The following is a 19,984-nucleotide window of genomic DNA, read 5'->3' as shown; positions in this document are numbered from 1 at the left end:
TGATAGCGACCTCAGTTCGGAACGGTTCTGATTTCTATTATCTTACGAATTAATGAGTCGTTTTATATCCGAATTAATGAGTCGTTTTATATCCGAATTAATGAGTCGTTTTATATCCGAACATATCTGCAAAACATAGAAATTATATCGAATTAATTATATTAATATTGAAACTTTCTTTTATAACTCCAAAGATACTTTACAAAATGTGAGATGGTGCACAACGAATAAAATGTCATATAATCTAGAATAGAATAGAAAAATTATTTATTTTCTTGAAAATATGTACAATAGTAAAATTATATAAACATCATTTATACCTTAAGCACAAACACAAACATTGCTCCTTAGTTGTAGACACAATTGACATGAGAATAAAAATAAAACAATGTTACTTTTTATTAAAGGAAATATGAACATGTCTTTTTTTATTTTAATACAGCTAGGGTACATCAATAAACAAAATTCAAGAAAACAAAATAGGACCTCAAAAGGCAAGGAACTGCCTGTGTAGAGGCTCCAACTTTCTTAGAAAAACAAAAAGAAAACAACACTCAAGCAAATGAAATTAACAAATAAATTCAAATACGATAAATCTACCCATTTAAACTAAGCTTTAATAAAACAAATTTGAATAAAAAACACATTATATAATTTTTCAAAGTCTAAAGCTAATTCAGTATACATAAAATGCCATAAAATATAAATTATAACCATATCCAGTTATCTTTTTGTGATATTGGAATATATTCAAATTAATAGGACAAAAGCAACATATTATAATGTGGAGTCCTTAATTTGTAGTAAATAAATTAATAATTACTTAACCAAAAAACATAATTATAGAAATATGACAAAATCAATGACAACTACCTGACTTAAATACCTAACATAGCACGTGACATAATTAATAAATACAAAATTATCCTAATTATATTATATTAACTGTACAGATTTATGATACAATTATACACAATTTTATACAATTTATTGAAGTCTGCCATTGTTACTCAGAAGGCTTAAGTCCAGGCAAATCTCCAACTTTTTCTCCTCTGTGAGGCTTCTCTGCGAGGATTTTTTTTTCTTCTTCGTGGAAACATAACTTCCTTTGTTTGGTAATATTGCTATTACCTGGTTGCCTGTTACACTCTTCTTCCTAAAACATAAATTCGATAAATTTGACAGAATTTTCCGTGGCATAGTTTTGAGCTACTATTACTTGTTTTAAATTTAATTCAATTTAAATGTTACTACTAAACAATAAATAGTGGTTTTAATTAAAAACTGGTCATAAAGTGATTGGACTTACCTTAACTGGTATCTGCGCAGTAGTGGCCATTGCCTCTAGTGTAGTTTTTTGGTATTTCGATACTCCGTTGTATTGGTTTATTTGTATGTAGGACAAGAGTAATTGCCTGCCATTAATTACGTTGTAAAATCACGGTTCAATGAAATAAATTTAATTGCGCTGCATCCTGCAGCATCCCAGCTTTTGAAAATGTAATATATATATTACATTTATACATATACATACATATACATATTACACCACCAGGCTCTATTAAATTCAGAGTAGTACAGAGCGAGAACGCGCGGACTGCTTATTCCACTATTCTAATACGCGGGCTATCTCTAGTTGGCAGGAGGGCCCCTCTCATCCCCACTTTTTCTCTCCGCCTGTCACGATCACCCCACCCCATTGAAGACAAACGGGAGGAGCTCGTATAAAAGACAAGGGGAATGGCGAATAAATACCCAGTGAAAACAGAAAACAGATGTTTTTGATGTTATTCTAAACATTTGTATGTTTTTCTCTTTGCGCATCAAAGATCCTTAAAATGAGAAAAACTTTTATAAATATGCCTATGTATATATATATTTAATTAAATTTGTATAAATGGCAATAGCCTTATTTAATTTCAATAAACATTGAATCACAAAAAGTACTTGCTCCGCCGGGATATATATTTATTTATTTATATGCACGAAGTGGTATAAATTTGTAGTTCTGTTTCTGAAAAACTTAGAACAGAATAAGGGTCATCACTAGTAGATCTCCCATGACTAATAGCCTCAATTTGATTCAATGAGCACAACACTACCGTCAACCTGAGCTACAACGGGTATGTACTACTATTTGTCCACGGCTTTGGATTACGATTGCTCAAACGCATAAACAATGTTTATGTAGTTTAAAGTCATAATATAACAGAACCCAACTGTACGGCTATTATTAAAATTATTAATAATCATAAAACTGCCTTATTTATATGTTTTACAAACATATCTAAAAAAAGTCCTATCTTTGAAATTCTTTAAAAAATGTACAACTATAATTTATATAGTTGTCGCTCTTCATATTAATATTGTTAACAGTAACCAAGGCACGTTTATTTTGTATTCTAATAGGTCATCATCCTGTAAACAGTGTAAGAATGTCAAGCATGGCTGGCTTATTGAAAGACCCTTTTTACAAACTCGTTGAATTTTACAGTTCTGACACTAGTATGAGGAGTTATAAGTTGTATGTGTATTTTAATTTTTTTTACATATACTATAGCTTATTTCGATCATATTTTGCCCATGTTACCATTTTAAAAGTATCATATTTCCAAGTACCTACTAAAAAGAATGCCTTGCTCTAGGTTGCGTGTTTTGTTTTTGTTTTTTTTTTTACATTGTTACTCTACTTAACTTTTTAACTTATATTTTAACTTTTTAACCATGCGTTTACTGCATGATTGATTGATCATTGTCTATGTATAATGTATACATTTGAATGTATTTCTTGATCTGTTTTAACTTTAAAATTGTAATTGCATGCTGTTGTGACGAAATCCATTGCATATAAATAGTTAAAAATCAATAAAAATATCTATTTATATATTATAGCAGTGACATAGATTAAGTATTTTGTCAAAATATATGTTTTAAGATTCTAAGGAAAAGCTTTGTGAAAATGACACAAAAATGACTCAATGTAACCACAGTGTTTATCTTTGTCATGGAGATACTATACAAGACAGTTCACTTTTTTGTATGTCCAACTTTCAGTTGTAGGAATGTTATCTACTAACTTTTAGTGTACGTAAATAATACGTACTATTACGTTGGATTTGAAATTAATATTTTATATACCACTATGACCATTGCTTATTGAATCTAAAAAAATCTTTATTCTCAAATGTTAGCAGCCCCAACCACCAAACTATTATATACGGTAGAATCAGAATCGTCCTCCTCCGTAGACTAATGGTTATAGTCTCGGCTCTCTAACTGAGAGATCACGGGTTCAAATCCCGGGGAGGGCCAATCATGTATAGACACGAGATAAACCAGTGAACATCGAAGCCTACATAGCTGTAGCTGAGGCTTAAAAAAGAGAGAGAAAAAAGAATCAGAATCTAAGCGGCACTACATACATTAGGCTAGGCATAGCTAATAAACTATCTTCCGCCATCTTTGTAACAACAAAATCAACATGGATAGTTTTATAGCCTGCCTGTTGAAATTGAATAACATAACCTAATCGCCAATCGCTGAAAGATAATGTGTTGTGATTGTAGAGGATATAACCTTACTAAATAATTGACTAGATGTGTTAACGTGTGAGTGAGGGTCAAGGTTTCAAAGTCTTGTTGACTATATTTTGTTTGTTATAAAATAGGAATATAGTTTGTGTTCATTATCTGTGCCATAAGCGTGTTAAGAGTTACAAAAATGTATAATAGTAGAGGAAAATCTGGGCTTGACACTTTAGACAATGAAAATATTTTACAAGCTGTCATAATTGTTGACACATTTTCTCAAAAACTAAGTCCCTTTTGTGAACATATGCCTTCAGTAAGTTTCCTAATTTAAGCTAAGTTATTTATAATAAGGTTAGAGTATGTAAAGTGGACCTGTTTATTTTTTTATATCAGCAATATCAAATTATATTAATTATTATAATCAATCAATAGTAATTAATTTGAACTAAATCATCTGCACCAGCTGTATACACAATTTCATACTCTAAACACAATTTGTAAAAGTAACTGCTTTTAAATAAAAAAAGATAGTTAACTTTTAGAATACTATACAAAACACTAAAAGATGATTTACTGTGTCTTTCTCAGTTTCAAGATGTTTGTTTTGTTGTTACATTTTCTTTATTATTTAAATGTCATTTTCCTTTTCACCAATCTTAATATAATCGTTTGATTAATGGTTATGGTTCCTTCATTATTTATGACAGTACATAATTGTTTAAGCTATTTCTATTAATTTGAAACATATGACTTTAATTTAGTATTTTAACTTAGATATGATGATATCGATTGATAGTTCTGGTAAAGTAACAATAGCCTAATTGTAATAAGCGATATAAAAACCGGGTCCACTTACCGTACTCTGCTTTATAATAATAGTTCATAACACATAAATGATAATTTTATCACAGGCTTACAGTAAAGATTATGGTAGTTTACTAGTCTATAAGACAGCAACACTAGCAGTTAACACCTTCAATGCGGCTCTATACTGAATAAGATCACCTACTCTCCCTACTGTTCAGTGCCGTAAGGCGTCAGCCGCAGTTGTGTTAAAAAAGACGGGTTTTCTACCGGAAACAGCAAAAAGTTTTGATTATCTCAAAAGTTCCAGTTTACTGAATTAAATCCTTACATAGTTTTAAACTACAATTTATCTCTCACCATCCTGTGAATTTTCTTTTTAACACGTTCGCTGCTAAAAATTAAGTAATGTATGTTGCTAGAGGCTAATTTTTTTTTTATTAGTATTCACTTACCAATTTAGTTGTTGTGACACGGGTTGGTACAGAAAGGTCATCAAACACCAAAAGAGCCGAATTTCGCCATTTTGAAAACGTGCAGTAGATCTACCGCACACGCTCCTGGGGCCAGTCTCTCTTCGAAGCGCGCACCGTTTTCCTTATTGTTTTTGAAAAACAGACCACTAACGATTGTTTATAATAATACTGGGAACAAATCACTTAGTATAACTAAAAATATATTGATAAAAAACACTAAAAACTACTATTTACAACCCAACCATCCTCCCCAAGGTACGCTTCATTAGTCATGGAATTGGTCAAAACAATGTGGGACACACAACCCAGGCTGTCCATCACATTCTAAACACTGCCACATCACGTATTTCTTTCTGCCATTTGCATAGCAAACTCTGCACCTCTTTTGTTTACTTCTCTTTCCACAAGCCACTTTTTCTGTAATCCGTGAGGGTACATGGGGGACGCGGCGGCGCTTCAGAGGTCGAGGAGGCTCGGGAACGTCCGGGAGTAGCTTGTCAATAACCTCCAGACGGAAGTCGTACAATGGCATTTTGTTTTCTCCACTTGATGTGCGAACTTCGTTATAGAGATAGTGTGCATTCACTAACATCATCTGAATTACGTGGACAAAAATCTTTTTATACCACCGCAGTGTTTTCCTTTCGCAAGGATAATATGACATCATTTGGTCACTGCGGTCCACGCCTTTCATAAAATGGTTGTATTGAACAATTGGTAGTGGTTTTAGTCTCTCCAAACCACCTCGATTAATTGAATTCACCATGTCATTTTCAAATTCAGTGGATATGTAAGAGACAACGCGTTTGTCTTTCCATTTGGCGACAACAACACTTTCGGCGTAGCGGGCGATGGTTTCACCCTTTTTCAGGGTTGCCGATTTGACTTCAGGAGATACGTATTTTCTGTCCAGCCGAAGAGTTCCAGTGCAATATGTATTCCTACGGAGCAGGCTTGAGGCAAGAGTAAAACTATTATAATAATTATCCATAAATAAACTGTGGCCACAATTGAGTTTCCCTTGCATCAGCTTCAATACAACATTGGCTGCATGCCCCTTACCACCGTAATCATCTAAAACTCCGCAATACATAAAAAAACGAAGTATTAGGCCATGGGGGTCACACAAACTGTACAGTTTGATGCCGTACTTATGGCGTTTCCCTTTTATATATTGCCTAAAGTACAACCGTCCCCTCCATAAAACCATTCCCTCGTCAATGCACAAATTTTTTTGAGGATAATAAATTGAGTCCATTTTATTGTTGAAGTAGTCAATTAGAAACTGTACTTTAGAAGCTCTGTTGTTTGGGTTAGGGTACCTTTCAAAATTAATGCATCGCAAAATAAGCATGAATTTGTCCCTGGCCATGAATTTGGGGAAGCACGTTGAAAACAGCTTACAAGTTTTCCAATAGTCTTGTATTCGGGGTAATTGTAATATTCCCATGTGCAGCAATAGGCCAATAAAACATTTGAGATCCTCCACGGTAATGTCTTTCCATTTATGGATTTGTGAGCCTGGGGTTGTAGTAGGTCCACAGAATAACTCCAACGCGTATCTATTCGTAGTAGCCACAATGCCCTCCAAAAAAATCACATCCACCAGCAACAAGAAAAAATTGATTGGGGTAATCTCATTAGGCAAAGGGACTAAAAACTTTTCCTCTTTTGTAAACGGTACATCTTTCATACCTATAGTTTGAGGACTCCATTGTGGTGGTCTTACGTCATAGTCTGGGTCTTCGACCTCTGACTCATCAGTCTCGTATTGTTCATCGTCGAGGTCCGGAGCATAACCAGGGACACCAGGGTCGTCTTCATAATCAGAATCACTATTAGCCACAAACTGACGTCTATTCTGGATTCCACTAGTTCCAGGAGGCAAATCCATGTCTATTGTATTATAAGAATAACACTAAACACACAACAAAAACGGTAAAATTTGAAGTAGTCTAAAAACTAACCACAAAACGCTAACTGAGAACGGCGACCACAAAAACGCGGGAAAAGTATATCCCCACGAGCGGCAAAACGGACAACCATACACGACGAGTGCTGAGAGCACACTGACTGGGTTTCTAAACAATGGCGCTGTGCAGTAGATCTACGTCATGCGCGCCTGGCGCGAGGCAGCCGTGCAGTAGATCTACCGCAACCGCATTGAACGTGTTAAAAGGGCCTTATCAGAGCAGGCTAGTGCACACACTTGGTTATAAGTTAAAACAAAATGCTTTGCAATTCCTTATCTGTAATTGTACTTGGCCCTTCCATTGCAAACTACATTGTGTACACACAGTATAATGTAACACTAAACAAACGTACTCCACAGTTACTGAAAATTACGCTACAGTAGAGTTCCGAAAACTGCCTAGTGTGGACCGAAGGGTGGCTAAGTGTGTAAAAATGTAAGGTTATTGGGAATGGGGGTAATAAAGAAAATTACAGTAATGTAATTGTTTGTATTATTTACTTACAGAGAATAAACTATCCAAATACCCTTAAACAAAGAAAAAGTACGTACTTTATGAAGGCATAAAGCTGTCTATAATGAAAATTAACTGCAAAAACTGGCTACATTTCTTAAAGAAATGCGTAGGTCCTGTTGTTTTCTGCACTGCACTATGCGTTTTGCTGCCTCATCAAGAAGATCATGAAGGAACAGTAAGTATATGCACTAACTTTGAAACAGCTCTGATCAATTACAAGATGTGATGTCACTCACATTGAGTTACACAATGTGGCTATCAAATCGACTGACTAGCTGAAGGTTGAAAACGGCTGAGCCACCGGCACTGGACACGTAGTGGAGGAGTGGGAGAGCGAGACAAAGGAATGTGGGAACTTGGACGAGTCTGCACAAGGGGTATTTTCACCCTGCCAGGGTTTGACCGAGTTATCCAGACCCGATTTATGCTGGGTTATCAAGTGCTGAGTTTTTGGAACCCTACTGTATTTAGTTCCTCACTTAACTATAACAATGTCAAGTTACTAACAACACGCTATGAAAATGTCAATGTTCCAGTTCGAATGCTTTAGGCAAATTAAGTATATTGTATACTGTAAGTACATTGTACATTGCAACAATGGCCTAAGGTCTATGATCGGAGACGGCGGCACCTGAAGTGAGTTTGGTGTATCTACGATCGGAAACATTAGCACTGAATCATAAATGTCACTGGGATAGCAATATTAATTAAATAAAAATGACAAAGGCTCACCGAAGGCCTCACTAATGGCCCAACTACAGAGGTCACAGAAGACACCAGCAACACTGTGACCCGTTCAGGGTACCAAGGATTTGTTTAATCATTATGATGCAGCCTCAATTTTGCTGACCAGAGTGAAAGCCATACTGATTTTTACATATAAATCCATTACTGGTATATACATATACCAATTACTCTCTAGATACTAACATAAGTGCTTATGTTCTATTTTTTCAAATACCTTAGATATACTGGGTAAACTAATAGTGGTCTATAATTATTAGGGTCGTGCCTAGCCTCTTTTTTTAAACTGGTCTTACATCTGAATATTTTAATTGTGTGCACTAAAAGTAATAAAAAAAGCAAAAAATATTGCATAAGCTGTGCAACACCAGTTGCATGAATAGTTGGTATCAATTTACATTAACGTGACCATGATAGATCAGCTAATTAATATTATTTGTGAATATGGGGAAATAGAATTCAAAATTGTGTCTTATGCTAATTTCTTTTTTGTTTTGACTGTGTAACTGAAACTAGCTTTTCTATGCACTTTAGATTATTGGGGTAGAAATAAAAGAGATGCTATAATTAAAAAAATTTCAATAAATAGTTACTTTTCTAGAGTTACAGTTTAAAGTAATTGTTATAAACTGAGTTTTTCAAATACCAATTACTCTACTTATAGTATAGCCTAAAATATTAACACTTTGGCTTCCATTTGGCTTAACGTCTTATAATATGAGTATCGTCATATACCAGTACAGTACCCTCTGGTAGCGTATGTGTTAATAGTAAATACAATTTTTAACATTAACATATACTGTACATTGTAAGAATTCAAATGGTGTTATTGTGACCTAACAGGTAGAAATTACTTATGCTTTGCATAAAAGTAAGTTTTGTCAAAAATACATTTTGTTATTTTTACTTATTTATTTAGTTCTCACATACATTTTTTTCAAGATAGTGCCTATCAGATAGGCTAATAGATCAAATTTCTAGATCTGAACACAGTTTCTACATTGCAGATTAACTCATGTCAAAGTTTTCTCAGTTACTCGACATTGTACATTTGAAGCATTTATTGCCAAGAAAATATTACATTGTTGGCTAACAAATATTATACCAAAGTCTGAACAGAAAGTAAAGATACAGGGTTCAGTTTGCTATATGATAAGGAAATTACTACTAAATAAATAAATAATCTTTATTTGCCATATGAACTCTTACAAGTTATTAACAAAGTTGATAATACAGTCAGTTGAAACTAAGTCAAAATGCTCTTGAGACTATACAAGAATTAGTAAATAAAATAAACATACTTTAAGATATAACATTTAAAATATACTTTAACATAATTTGATGATGTAAAATAAACATACTTGACATCATTACTTATCTTCAAGAAAATGTATTTAAAGATTGTGGTTGATTCATTAAATTAATTTCAAAATATGATTCCTACTTTTAGTACATCACATAAATACTAGATACTACAAATTTATGTCGGACACATTGAAAAACTCATCCAGTGAATAAAAAGACAGCTAGAAATCAGTTATAAAATTTAGATTTAATATTATTGATAGATTATTTAGCCATTAAGGTTACTAACTTATTGTAAATTTTAACTGACATAACAAATGACTATTTAAAATTATCCTATGTCTATAAAAATCAGTTGAAGCATCATATTTATTATAGGCTCTAGAAGCTTACTGTGAGTATGATGGATAAACTCCAACAAAGTTATTTGCATTCTAAATTAATCGTAGCATATTTAATGTAGCATGGCTTTAATGTTAAATTAAATATCATATTAAACTATCATTCCATTTCAAATATAAGATAAGAGGTGCAAATAATGCTTAGAGAGGATTTAGAAATCCACTATACAATGTATAAAAAGAAATGTTTTGATCTACTGTCTGCATTAAAAGCAACAGTAATCACCACAGCCCGATACTAAGTTGCTACTGGTCCATAAAAGTGGTTTATTTGATTAAATGTCTTTTCATTTGTGCACTGCTCTGCACTGTATTCTGTATTCAGTTATAAACATCTTTTGTTCTAGTAGTAACCTCTTTAAGAATCTAAATCCGTTTAAGACATTCTTTTTCATCACTACCTCTTGATGTGCATTTTGCTGTTTAACAGCATAAAGTTTATGTATACTTAAATTTTTTTATATTGCATGTGTTTGACAGTAACTTAACAATTAAATAATTGTTTTTTTCTATTTTTCAGAGCCTCATTCCATTAGTGAATCGACCATTATTAGAGTACACTCTGGAATGCCTCTTTTTATCAGGAGTTCAGGAGACGATAATATTTTGTTCTTCATTTGCTGAACAAGTCCGAGATTTCATAAGGTAAACTGAAAATGTATATGTATATATATTTTTGTAATGAGACCCTTGGTAAAATTTGTACATAAGAATTTAATTCATGATTTGTTGCAGTATTTTATAAAATTTGTAAATATATTTATATAGAACTGATTAAAAAAATTAATATCTAATATAGATTTTGTAAAAAACAACCTTTTAAATAACAATTTATAATATCACAGGGAGGAGAGATGGCCTGGGCTGGCGATCAATATAGTTGTGTCCGAAGGATGCCGGTCGCTGGGGGATGCTATGAGAGACTTGGATACCAAGGCGTTGATCCGCAGTGACTTCATCCTGCTCACAGGCAATCTTGTCAGCAATTTGCAGCTCATGCCTGCTCTGGAAAGACATAAGTAGGTTCTCTGATACTTTTAATTGGTTGATTTGACTTGTAAAACATCAAGTCTGGAATACATATAATCATATGTGAAATCAGTAAAACCAATGCTGAGGTAATTAATATAGACATCTAATGTTGCATTTGCAATTAATACGTTCAAAATGACAAGAGCCATTTCTGACTCAATAGCTGGCATGGGCCACTAGTGGTGCATCTCCAACATTAATGGAGATGTTAATTGTATGTCCATGTTAATTTTGTTGTATCCTAAACATTTACGAAAATTTATATAATGTTTACTTTTTTAAATTAAGTTTGTGTGTAAAAATTGGGAATATAGGGCTATATTTATTCATTTTTTTTTACTGAAAGAAATTTATTTTACTTTGCTTAAGTTACTTGAAATTTAATACCCTTGTGCATGAGACAAACCCAAAATTCTTCATTTAACGTTTACTATTGACTTACAGTTCATTATTATGTATATTCATTAGTATAGAATATTGTCACATTTTCTGTTGAATTGGAATAAATTCTAAATTGTAGAATCCATGTTGATCATATCTCAACAATAAATATCGAAAAAATTTTATGGTGAGGAAGTATATGAGGTGTAGCTATTAATAACAAGACTGACGCTTTTTGGATCAAAGAGGTATTTGTCAACAGTGATTAATTAACAGCTGTTTAGTGAGAACCTTTCTCTTTAGTATGCAGCTAGTCTCGCTTGTGTAACACCATTTAGTGAGAGCTTACATTCACTTTCTTGTTGTTTTGTTTGTTTGCCAGATAAAATGGTTAGTGTAACAATAGAACAACGAATTATTGTGAAATTTCAATTTAAACTAGAAAAAACTGCTACTGAAACTTACAATTTACTGAATATAAATGAAAAAAAAAAATAATAAAATTTGATATTCAAAACAGATAAATACAGACAAAGTCAAATGTTTCAAAGGTATTAACTTGGAAAACCAATGCCATAAAATGCTTCTGTTGATTATAGACTCTTAAATGCAATTTATTTTGTACTGTGTTCTTATAGTGTGAGCACTGTGTGTGTTCGTGGTCTGAGATATCGTAATATTACTCATAGGATATATTTTTGTTTCTGTGTATACACTAGTATTTAACTAGTCTCAAACTATGTCTTCCTTGTCCAAAAATAATGGTATAAATGTACTGTCAAACACATGCAATATAAACAAATTTAAGTATACATAAACTTTATGCTGTTAAACAGCAAAATGCACATCAAGAGGTAGTGATGAAAAAGAATGTCTTAAACGGATTTAGATTCTTAAAGAGGTTACTACTAGAACAAAAGATGTTTATAACTGAATACAGAATACAGTGCAGAGCAGTGCACAAATGAAAAGACGTTTAATCAAATAAACCACTTTTATGGACCAGTAGCAACTTAGTATCGGGCTGTGGTGATTACTGTTGCTTTTAATGCAGACAGTAGATCAAAACATTTCTTTTTATACATTGTATAGTGGATTTCTAAATCCTCTCTAAGCATTATTTGCACCTCTTATCTTAATTGTGCGTTTATGGGGCTAAAGTCAAGATAGTTACCTGTACAACTGGTTCATCAAATATACATAAATTATCAGATAGTACTCAATACAGCTACTTAATAGCCTGCTTGTTCATATCTTCAATAATAACTATAGTAAAGTTGTATTGTATTAATTTGTGTTTGTTTTTAACAGACGCATCCAAAAAGCTGACAAAGGTGCTGTGATGACTTTAATTTTTAAAGAATGTGGAAGAAGGTGGAAAGCACCAGAGGATGATTTCACAGTTGCGCTTGACTCAAAAACAAGTAGGATCTTACTCTACAGTAAGAAATCAAGGAGTCAAGGAAAAATAGATATTCCTATGGTGAGTGTGATGTGATTAAATACTATCTAACTGGATTTTCAGTGTAACAAAAAGTTAAATGTTTTATGTGTGCTTAATGTACCAAATAGTTTTGAAACCATCAGTACCTTTATGAAGTGGTATTTGTGGCAGGAAACAGTGCTGGAGACTGCGGAGATAGACTTACGCAGTGATCTGCGGGACACAGATGTGTGTATTTGTTCTGTGGCCATCCCCCCTCTGTTCTCGGACAACTTTGACTACCAGACAAAGGATGACCTTGTGCGAGGGCTGCTAGTCCAGGAAGAGGTGGTAACCAACTCACTGTATTGCTACATGTTGCCCAGCAAGGAGTATGCGGCTACTGTTACCTCTTGGGCTCACTACCAGTACATCACGTACGTGTCAACCAGTATCTCCTGGTAGTGCAGGTTTTAAACAAATCATAGTTAATTATTATCATGTTGTCTCACTTGTTTACTCATTTGTACACACTAGCAACATAGCTGTCTATTACAAATAGCTTTTTGTTTTTTCTTCCATATACAAAAATTATATTGCTTCCATATGTCGTAGTAGAATTTTCTTGTTAGATTAACTGCTATCCTTTGCTTTTCTGCCATTAACCCATTGCGGATCGTATTATTTTGGCGCGCGGGCGTGAATTAATTCACGGTCAGCGGCCGCACGAACAGCAATGGTGCGCCACATCGTATCGCTCGCTATTGTATACTAGAAAATTCAGCTGCAAAGGTATTCATTCAGATGGAACATGGGCCTGCTGGGGTATCCGTGATGTAGGAACGATAACACGAGAGCAAGGTTACGGCGTGGCAGGGATGATGTCTGAATCATAGTCTAAATAAAGCGGCTCGGGCGAATCAATTGCAACATCCGGGCCATTGTCTAGACTAAACCCACCAACATGTACGTCTGCGTCATTTAGTTGTGTCACTAACCTCAAAAGTATTATAATAACAACTGAGGAAAACACCCAATCAGAAGCGCTAAAAAGCAGAGAGTAAACTCATATGAATGATTTTTCAACTTCGACATACAACTGCGATCTGTAGGTTATTTATAAAACTTTTGAAAACTCTAAACGTAGACCGTTGTTAAACACTCTTAGTACACAAGTGAAGACGATCGCCCGATCTATCAGACATTAACAGCACTATTTGGAGGGAAATTTAAAAGCAGACCGCTTTTGCGACCTAAGCTCGTCACCGTGCCGCCGTTAGGCCCGGCTGCTGCGTGACGAGCCCAGCTCGTCAGTGATCCGCAATGGGTTAACTTGTTATATTAATATGTGTTAGAAATATAAAATGTATTAAACTAACATTAAAAATATACGCCTCACCATCCTTTTGTAAAAAATGAGGTGATCTAAATTGTGTCCAACCAAATAAAAACTTGTCAATATATTCATAATTAAAATAGAGCAACATCTAAAAAATTGTTGGATTGCTAAGATAAATGTTACTCATTCTGAACTTTAGTTCATGTTTTTTGGTGAAATAAAGCCCATCAGTCTGGTTCTCAGATGTGCTTACTTTTCCTTGTGAAAAGTTGCCTGATAAGTTGTTTTAGTAACAAATATGTAATTATTGCTGTGTCTTGGTTTTTTTTTTTAATTTTGGATGAATAATTAGTGTAAAAACTCAAATTATTATGTATAAGGTGTAGAAGAAAAAGAGATTTCATGAGCTGTCATTGTGACATACCAGAGCTTGTTTTATTTCAAAGTTTTTTTGACAGTTCTTTTTTTCCATCTCAAAACGAGTTATGATTTTATTGTGAAAATATTGGTTTTATCAAAGTAACTGATTATTACAGACATGATGTGATTCACCGTTGGACATATCCGCTGGTTCCAGACATGTTCAGACATGACCCGTATCTCTTCAGACGGAACAATATTTATATCCAGCCTGATATCAGTCAATCCCAGTAAGTGGTTCATTTCTCTTATGTATTGATTTATTCCTCTAAGCCCCAGCCAATAATTTGGTCGATGATGAGAGAGGATTTACTTTGATATTTAAATATTCCAAATTTAAAATTAGATTTCAGTTATAAAACTAGTTTGAACATAACTTGCATGTTGATGACCTATTGCCAGGGTTTCTAAAATTGTTTTACCATTTTTACTTTGACAATTTATCATCTCTTTCTTTCTTCAGAAACGCATTTGGAAAACAGAATGTGGAAAATATTGTGAAAGAATTATAAAAATCCAGAATTGTATCCAATTAAGAAACCAAATTCAAACCTGATTTGCCCCATATAAAGATAAAACATGATTAGTGTACATAGTGTAAAACAGGAATATTAAATATTGCAAATCAATACTCAGAAACATTCAGTAAAGTATTTTGTCAGACTAAATAGTACTAATACATAATAGAAAAGATTGAAAAGTACTTTTAACTCTAGGTAGTTTAATTAGTCACTGAATTTTGAACATTTTTACACAACTCGAGTCATGCTTGATTTAAAAAATCTAAACTTGTACTTCCGTAATTTTAGGTAATGTTTATTTGCTTTGATAGGGATTGTAAACTGGAGGAGGATGTAGTGTTGGCTAGGGGTACATCTGTGGGACAAAACTCGTTTATTACAAAATCAGTTGTTGGGAGGAATTGCCGTATTGGAAACAACGTCACCATTGATAGTTCCTACATCATGGATAATGTCACCATTCAGGTATGTACTGCCCGATATATGAAGTTATTCTTAGAAATATTGTTATATAGAACAAGTTTTAATGTTTGTTATCGATATACATGTATATCGGTTTTTTAATACTGATACACTGGTTTATAAGTTTTTTAAACAAATTGTATAATATGGTAATTGACATCTAGAATGTTTTGTTATATAAAATACGAGGGCCATCCAGAAGTAGTACCAGTTTCCGCCGCGTGAGGCGCTGACGACGCGAGTAGCCGCCGGTCAAGGTCAGATCGCTTCAGTGGCTTGTCTGCCTTCTCTGTTACAAGTTCCGTGACGCTAGCATTGCCTGTGTTGTTTCTGTGGCAGTTCATAATGTTTAAAAAAATTGAAAACTCCGCCAGTTGTGAAGTGAGGGCTGTAATAAAATTTCTCAACGCAAGAAACGTTCGACCTTGTGATATTCATCGCCAATTAAAGGAAGTGTATGGAGACAATGTGATGGAAGAGTCATCTGTTCGGCGCTGGTGTCGTAATTTCAACTTGGGGAGAGCGAACACACATGACGATGAGCGTTCAGGGAGCCATCTGTCATTACAGATCAACTGCTGAGGTCAGTAGACGAATTCGTGAGGAACGATCGGCGCGTCACAATTGATGACATCTGTGAATATTTCCCTAATGTTTCTCGAACAATTGTTCATGAAATTGTCAAAGACCATCTGCATTATTCAAAAATTTGTGCAAGGTGGGTCCCTTGCATGCTTACAGATGAGCACAAAACCAAGGCCTCATGCAGCGGGGATAACACAACAACTTCTGCAGCAATTCAATTGGGAAATTTTCGACCATCCACCGTATAGCCCGGACTTGGCCCCTTCAGATTTTCATCTCTTTACAAAACTTAAAGAGTTTTTGGCGGGAAAAAGATTTGACAGCGATGAAGAACTTAAAGAAGGCGTGACTACGTATTTCAATCGGCTGGCGGCGGAGGAATATGACGCTGGAATACAAACGTTATGACAAATGCTTAAATTTGCTTGGAGATTATGTGGAGAAATAGTTTAAGGTATGCTCTTTTCAATAAAAATGTTTATATTTGTTAATATTTACTTCTGTGTCTTTATTTCACAAACAGGTACTACTTTCCGGATGGCCCTCGTAGTTCATAATCTATAAAACGAATAAACTCTTCTAACTGTGTATATGAAAAACTTAAAATTTATCTTTAATTCTATCAGTATTCATAATTCTATATTTGTTATCTTAACCATTTAAATTAATTTCTTATATCCAATAAATTTTAATCATCCAACTTTACGCAACTCTCTTGAGAACTAAATTTTCATAAAAAATATTTTAATGAGTAAAATAAAGATAAAATAATGTAATCTGAAAATAAAGTAAGATTTTACTGTAAATTTTTAAAATTGAAATCAAAGTTTATAAACAAATTAAATTTTAAAAAATTAGTTAAAACTATAAAATGTGAGCAATAAAGTTATTTTGAATGATATCATTAAAATTTAGTTTTCAGTAAATTAGTTTTTGTTGCCTTGTTCTGCAGAATGCTGTTAATTCCCTTATTAAGTACATTGCCCATGCGGAGATAAGTGAAACCTCACCAGTTGCTGACTTAATGGTTATAGTCATTATCTCTGTCGATACTGCGTTCAACAATAAACATAAGAAGGGTTTTAACTGAATAGAGTAAATTGTGTTTTTTATCGTAAAAATTTTTAAAGCTAAGAGAATAAAGTGATAATGTAATTTTTCATAAATTGTGATACTTAATTGCCAATGTTCTATATTCTTATGATATGATAGTATTGAATCACTTATATTAATAGCGTAAATATGGAAACAATATTGATATTGATATCTAATCGTATTCCAGAATCATCGGCTTAAAATTACACAATACTAGTACCAACTAAAACACATTTCTTTACTTGGGAGAGCCCTCTGTGTGAGGTGAGGGGTGAAGAGAGGTGCAAATTGAAAAATCCTGGTTATGCTGGGGAATCCTCCACTTTTATCCTCTACTACTGGTTCATGACCCTGCCTAAAACCTGGCCTGTTATTTTCTTTCCATGTGACTGAGTAAAGTATGAATGAAGTCAATGATTGTGCAAATCGTATACCTGCTTTAATTTCTGTTTTATCTTTCACTTTTATAGCATAAAAAGGTATTTAAAGAATTAATATTGCTATTATATATCTATCTTCTAGTTAAAATAATCTTAAAAAATTGTTAATTAAAATATTCCATGTAAATTATTAAACATTTTAAATTAATTAATTACATTAAATATCCAATGTGTGGAAAAATTGTTAACAATTTAATCTAAGTTTAGGTCTACACAATACGACCTCTTAGATTTAGACTTTATTACATATAATAACATATGTAATAGTGTTTGTGTATAGAACAAGAAATTGACAGGAAAATCTGCACATTATGGTGGGGGGGGGGGGGGGTGGGGGGGGGGGGGGGTGGGGGGGGGGGGGGGTGGGGGGGGGGGGGGGTGGGGGGGGGGGGGGGTGGGGGGGGGGGGGGGTATTATTTGTGTCTCGAACTGTATTCAATATATTATATTGACCCTGTAGGAATTTTTCGATCACTAATAACTTTATCGTTATGAATTGCGAAACAAGCACAAATTTGATGCAAAATACAAATTGTTCAATATATTATATGTAAACACTGTAAGAGTTTTTCGATCACCAATAACTTAGCGTTATCAATAATTGTGAAAAAAGGCTCAATTTTGATGCAAAATACAAATCGGGCACAGGTAAATTCAGTGAGAATAAATTAATAATATTTAATTTGTAACAAAATATATCTACTTCTTCAAACTGAAATGGAAGTACTATTGTTTTTAACATACAGCACACAATCTATCTTCAAAGCCTATTTTTAACTGGCAGGACGAAAAAACTGAAATCCTTAGTTGTTAAAAAGCGTTTTGGAGAATTTTTAAACTCAAGTTGAAAAAAGGTTTATTGAAGCTGGCACATATCATCCTCATATAATTTTATTATAAATACTATTTTTGAGTCAGCAACAATTTGCTGCTGTAACCGATCTTCATTTCATCGTATCAAAATATAACTAATGCTAATAGGCTATATAACTATGCTACTAACATATAATACATAACTAATACTACATGAACAGTTTTTACTGGAAAACTACTTAGAGTTAAATGTTTGCATGTAAACAACCGAGTCCGTGTATCGAGTTACTTATGCAGTAAGCACGTCCCTGCAGTAAAGTAACCCCAGAGAGGTTTATAAGTAGAAACCAGAGTATATTCAATAATGGACTAAGTGGCTAGAACTGATGGATCGACATTATTGCTTTTGACATTGGCTTTTTCCACGCTGATGGTTCCGCATGCGATTCCTCGTTTAATATTATTTCAACCAATGGGCACCTAAAGAAAGAGTAGACAGGACATTCAGTTTATTGATTGGATCGAATGTTACAAATCTTTTACTTTGTAAATGCCACATATTATGTTTTGAGCGAACATACCACTGAGGGATATGAAATTTAATCATGTTAAAGACAAAATATAATAACCAAGTCTTGTGGGAATCCTTTTTATATTACAACTATCACTTACCCATGGATTTGCTCACAATTTCCCTGCAACATTTTATTGAATAGCTCCAAGATTTCAGTAATACTTGAACTATTTCGGAGCATTGTGGAGGAAACTTTAAAGTCAGCTTTCGTAGCGAAATCACATAATGAGAAGGTCTCCTATAATACGATATTTTTTAAACGGAAGTACAAATCACGTGTGTGCGTGCGTGCGCGTGCGTGCGTGCGCGTGCGTGCGCGTGTGTGTGTGTGTGTGTGTGTGTGTGTGTGTGTGTGTTACGAGGGCCAGATGTTAAGGCAAATTTTGATTAATTATTATTTCTGATTTTATATAAATGCCTATATACATCATTGCAGTGCGGCTAGAATCATAACAGTGCAGTTTTCTGAATGGTATGGGCATAGATATGTTTATTGTTAATTACAAATATTAAACTAAAATTAATATCAATAATGCTAACACGTTTCAATACTTACATTATGACAGTTGTCTTCCGTCCCACAATACAATGGAGATGATGTTTTTGAAATAAAATATTTCAGTGTCTATGTATAAGTCAGGGAAGCAATAATAATAAACGAAAGTTATGTAGAATATGTTTTAAGCCTCGCGAAAGAAATAAAATTTATAAAGGAGAGATACAGATTCATGTTTTATAAATAACTATCTGATTGCCGAGATTTTAAAATTAGCTGATGTACGATTTCGTTAAATTTATTGAATTTAAGTTAGGTTAAAAATGAAAAGTTTTTCAACTCTTTTAGGTTGACGCAATTTCGAAATGATTTTGGTTATGTTGAATTGTATGTACTTGATAATAGCCCTCAGAATTTTGGTGGACAGTACAAGCCAAACAAATTAGTTTTTTTATTCTTAAAAGGGTGATTGTTTTCCAATATAATATTCGCAGATATATATGTGAATTTCAGTAAATATTCCAATAGTAGCCTACATACTTTGGACTAAGAATCCCACTACAGTAAAACGTGTTTACTTCTGCGCTTGTATTCCACTTAGGGTATGAGGGGTAGAATTGAAAATCGTAATGTTCCTTACTCTTCGACAGACGG

The 19,984-nt window shown here is 33.6% G+C and overlaps 1 protein-coding gene across 1 annotated transcript; it reads left to right on the top strand.

Moving 5' to 3' along the window:
• The first annotated feature begins 3,442 nt into the window (after positions 1–3,442).
• On the top strand, positions 3,443–15,444 carry LOC124362362 (translation initiation factor eIF-2B subunit epsilon). Its single transcript, XM_046816801.1, has 7 exons — positions 3,443–3,843; positions 10,270–10,394; positions 10,595–10,768; positions 12,474–12,645; positions 12,778–13,022; positions 14,461–14,574; positions 15,177–15,444. The coding sequence occupies exons 1-7, from the start codon at positions 3,721–3,723 to the stop codon at positions 15,427–15,429; spliced, it is 1,206 nt and encodes a 401-aa protein (XP_046672757.1). The 5' UTR covers positions 3,443–3,720; the 3' UTR covers positions 15,430–15,444.
• Positions 15,445–19,984: the final 4,540 nt, after the last annotated feature.

This window comes from Homalodisca vitripennis, chromosome 1 (genome assembly GCF_021130785.1).
Source record: "Homalodisca vitripennis isolate AUS2020 chromosome 1, UT_GWSS_2.1, whole genome shotgun sequence".
Taxonomy (NCBI): domain Eukaryota; kingdom Metazoa; phylum Arthropoda; class Insecta; order Hemiptera; family Cicadellidae; genus Homalodisca; species Homalodisca vitripennis.
Note: the sequence above shows the minus strand (reverse complement) of the source record. Positions and strands in the feature narration are given on the sequence as shown.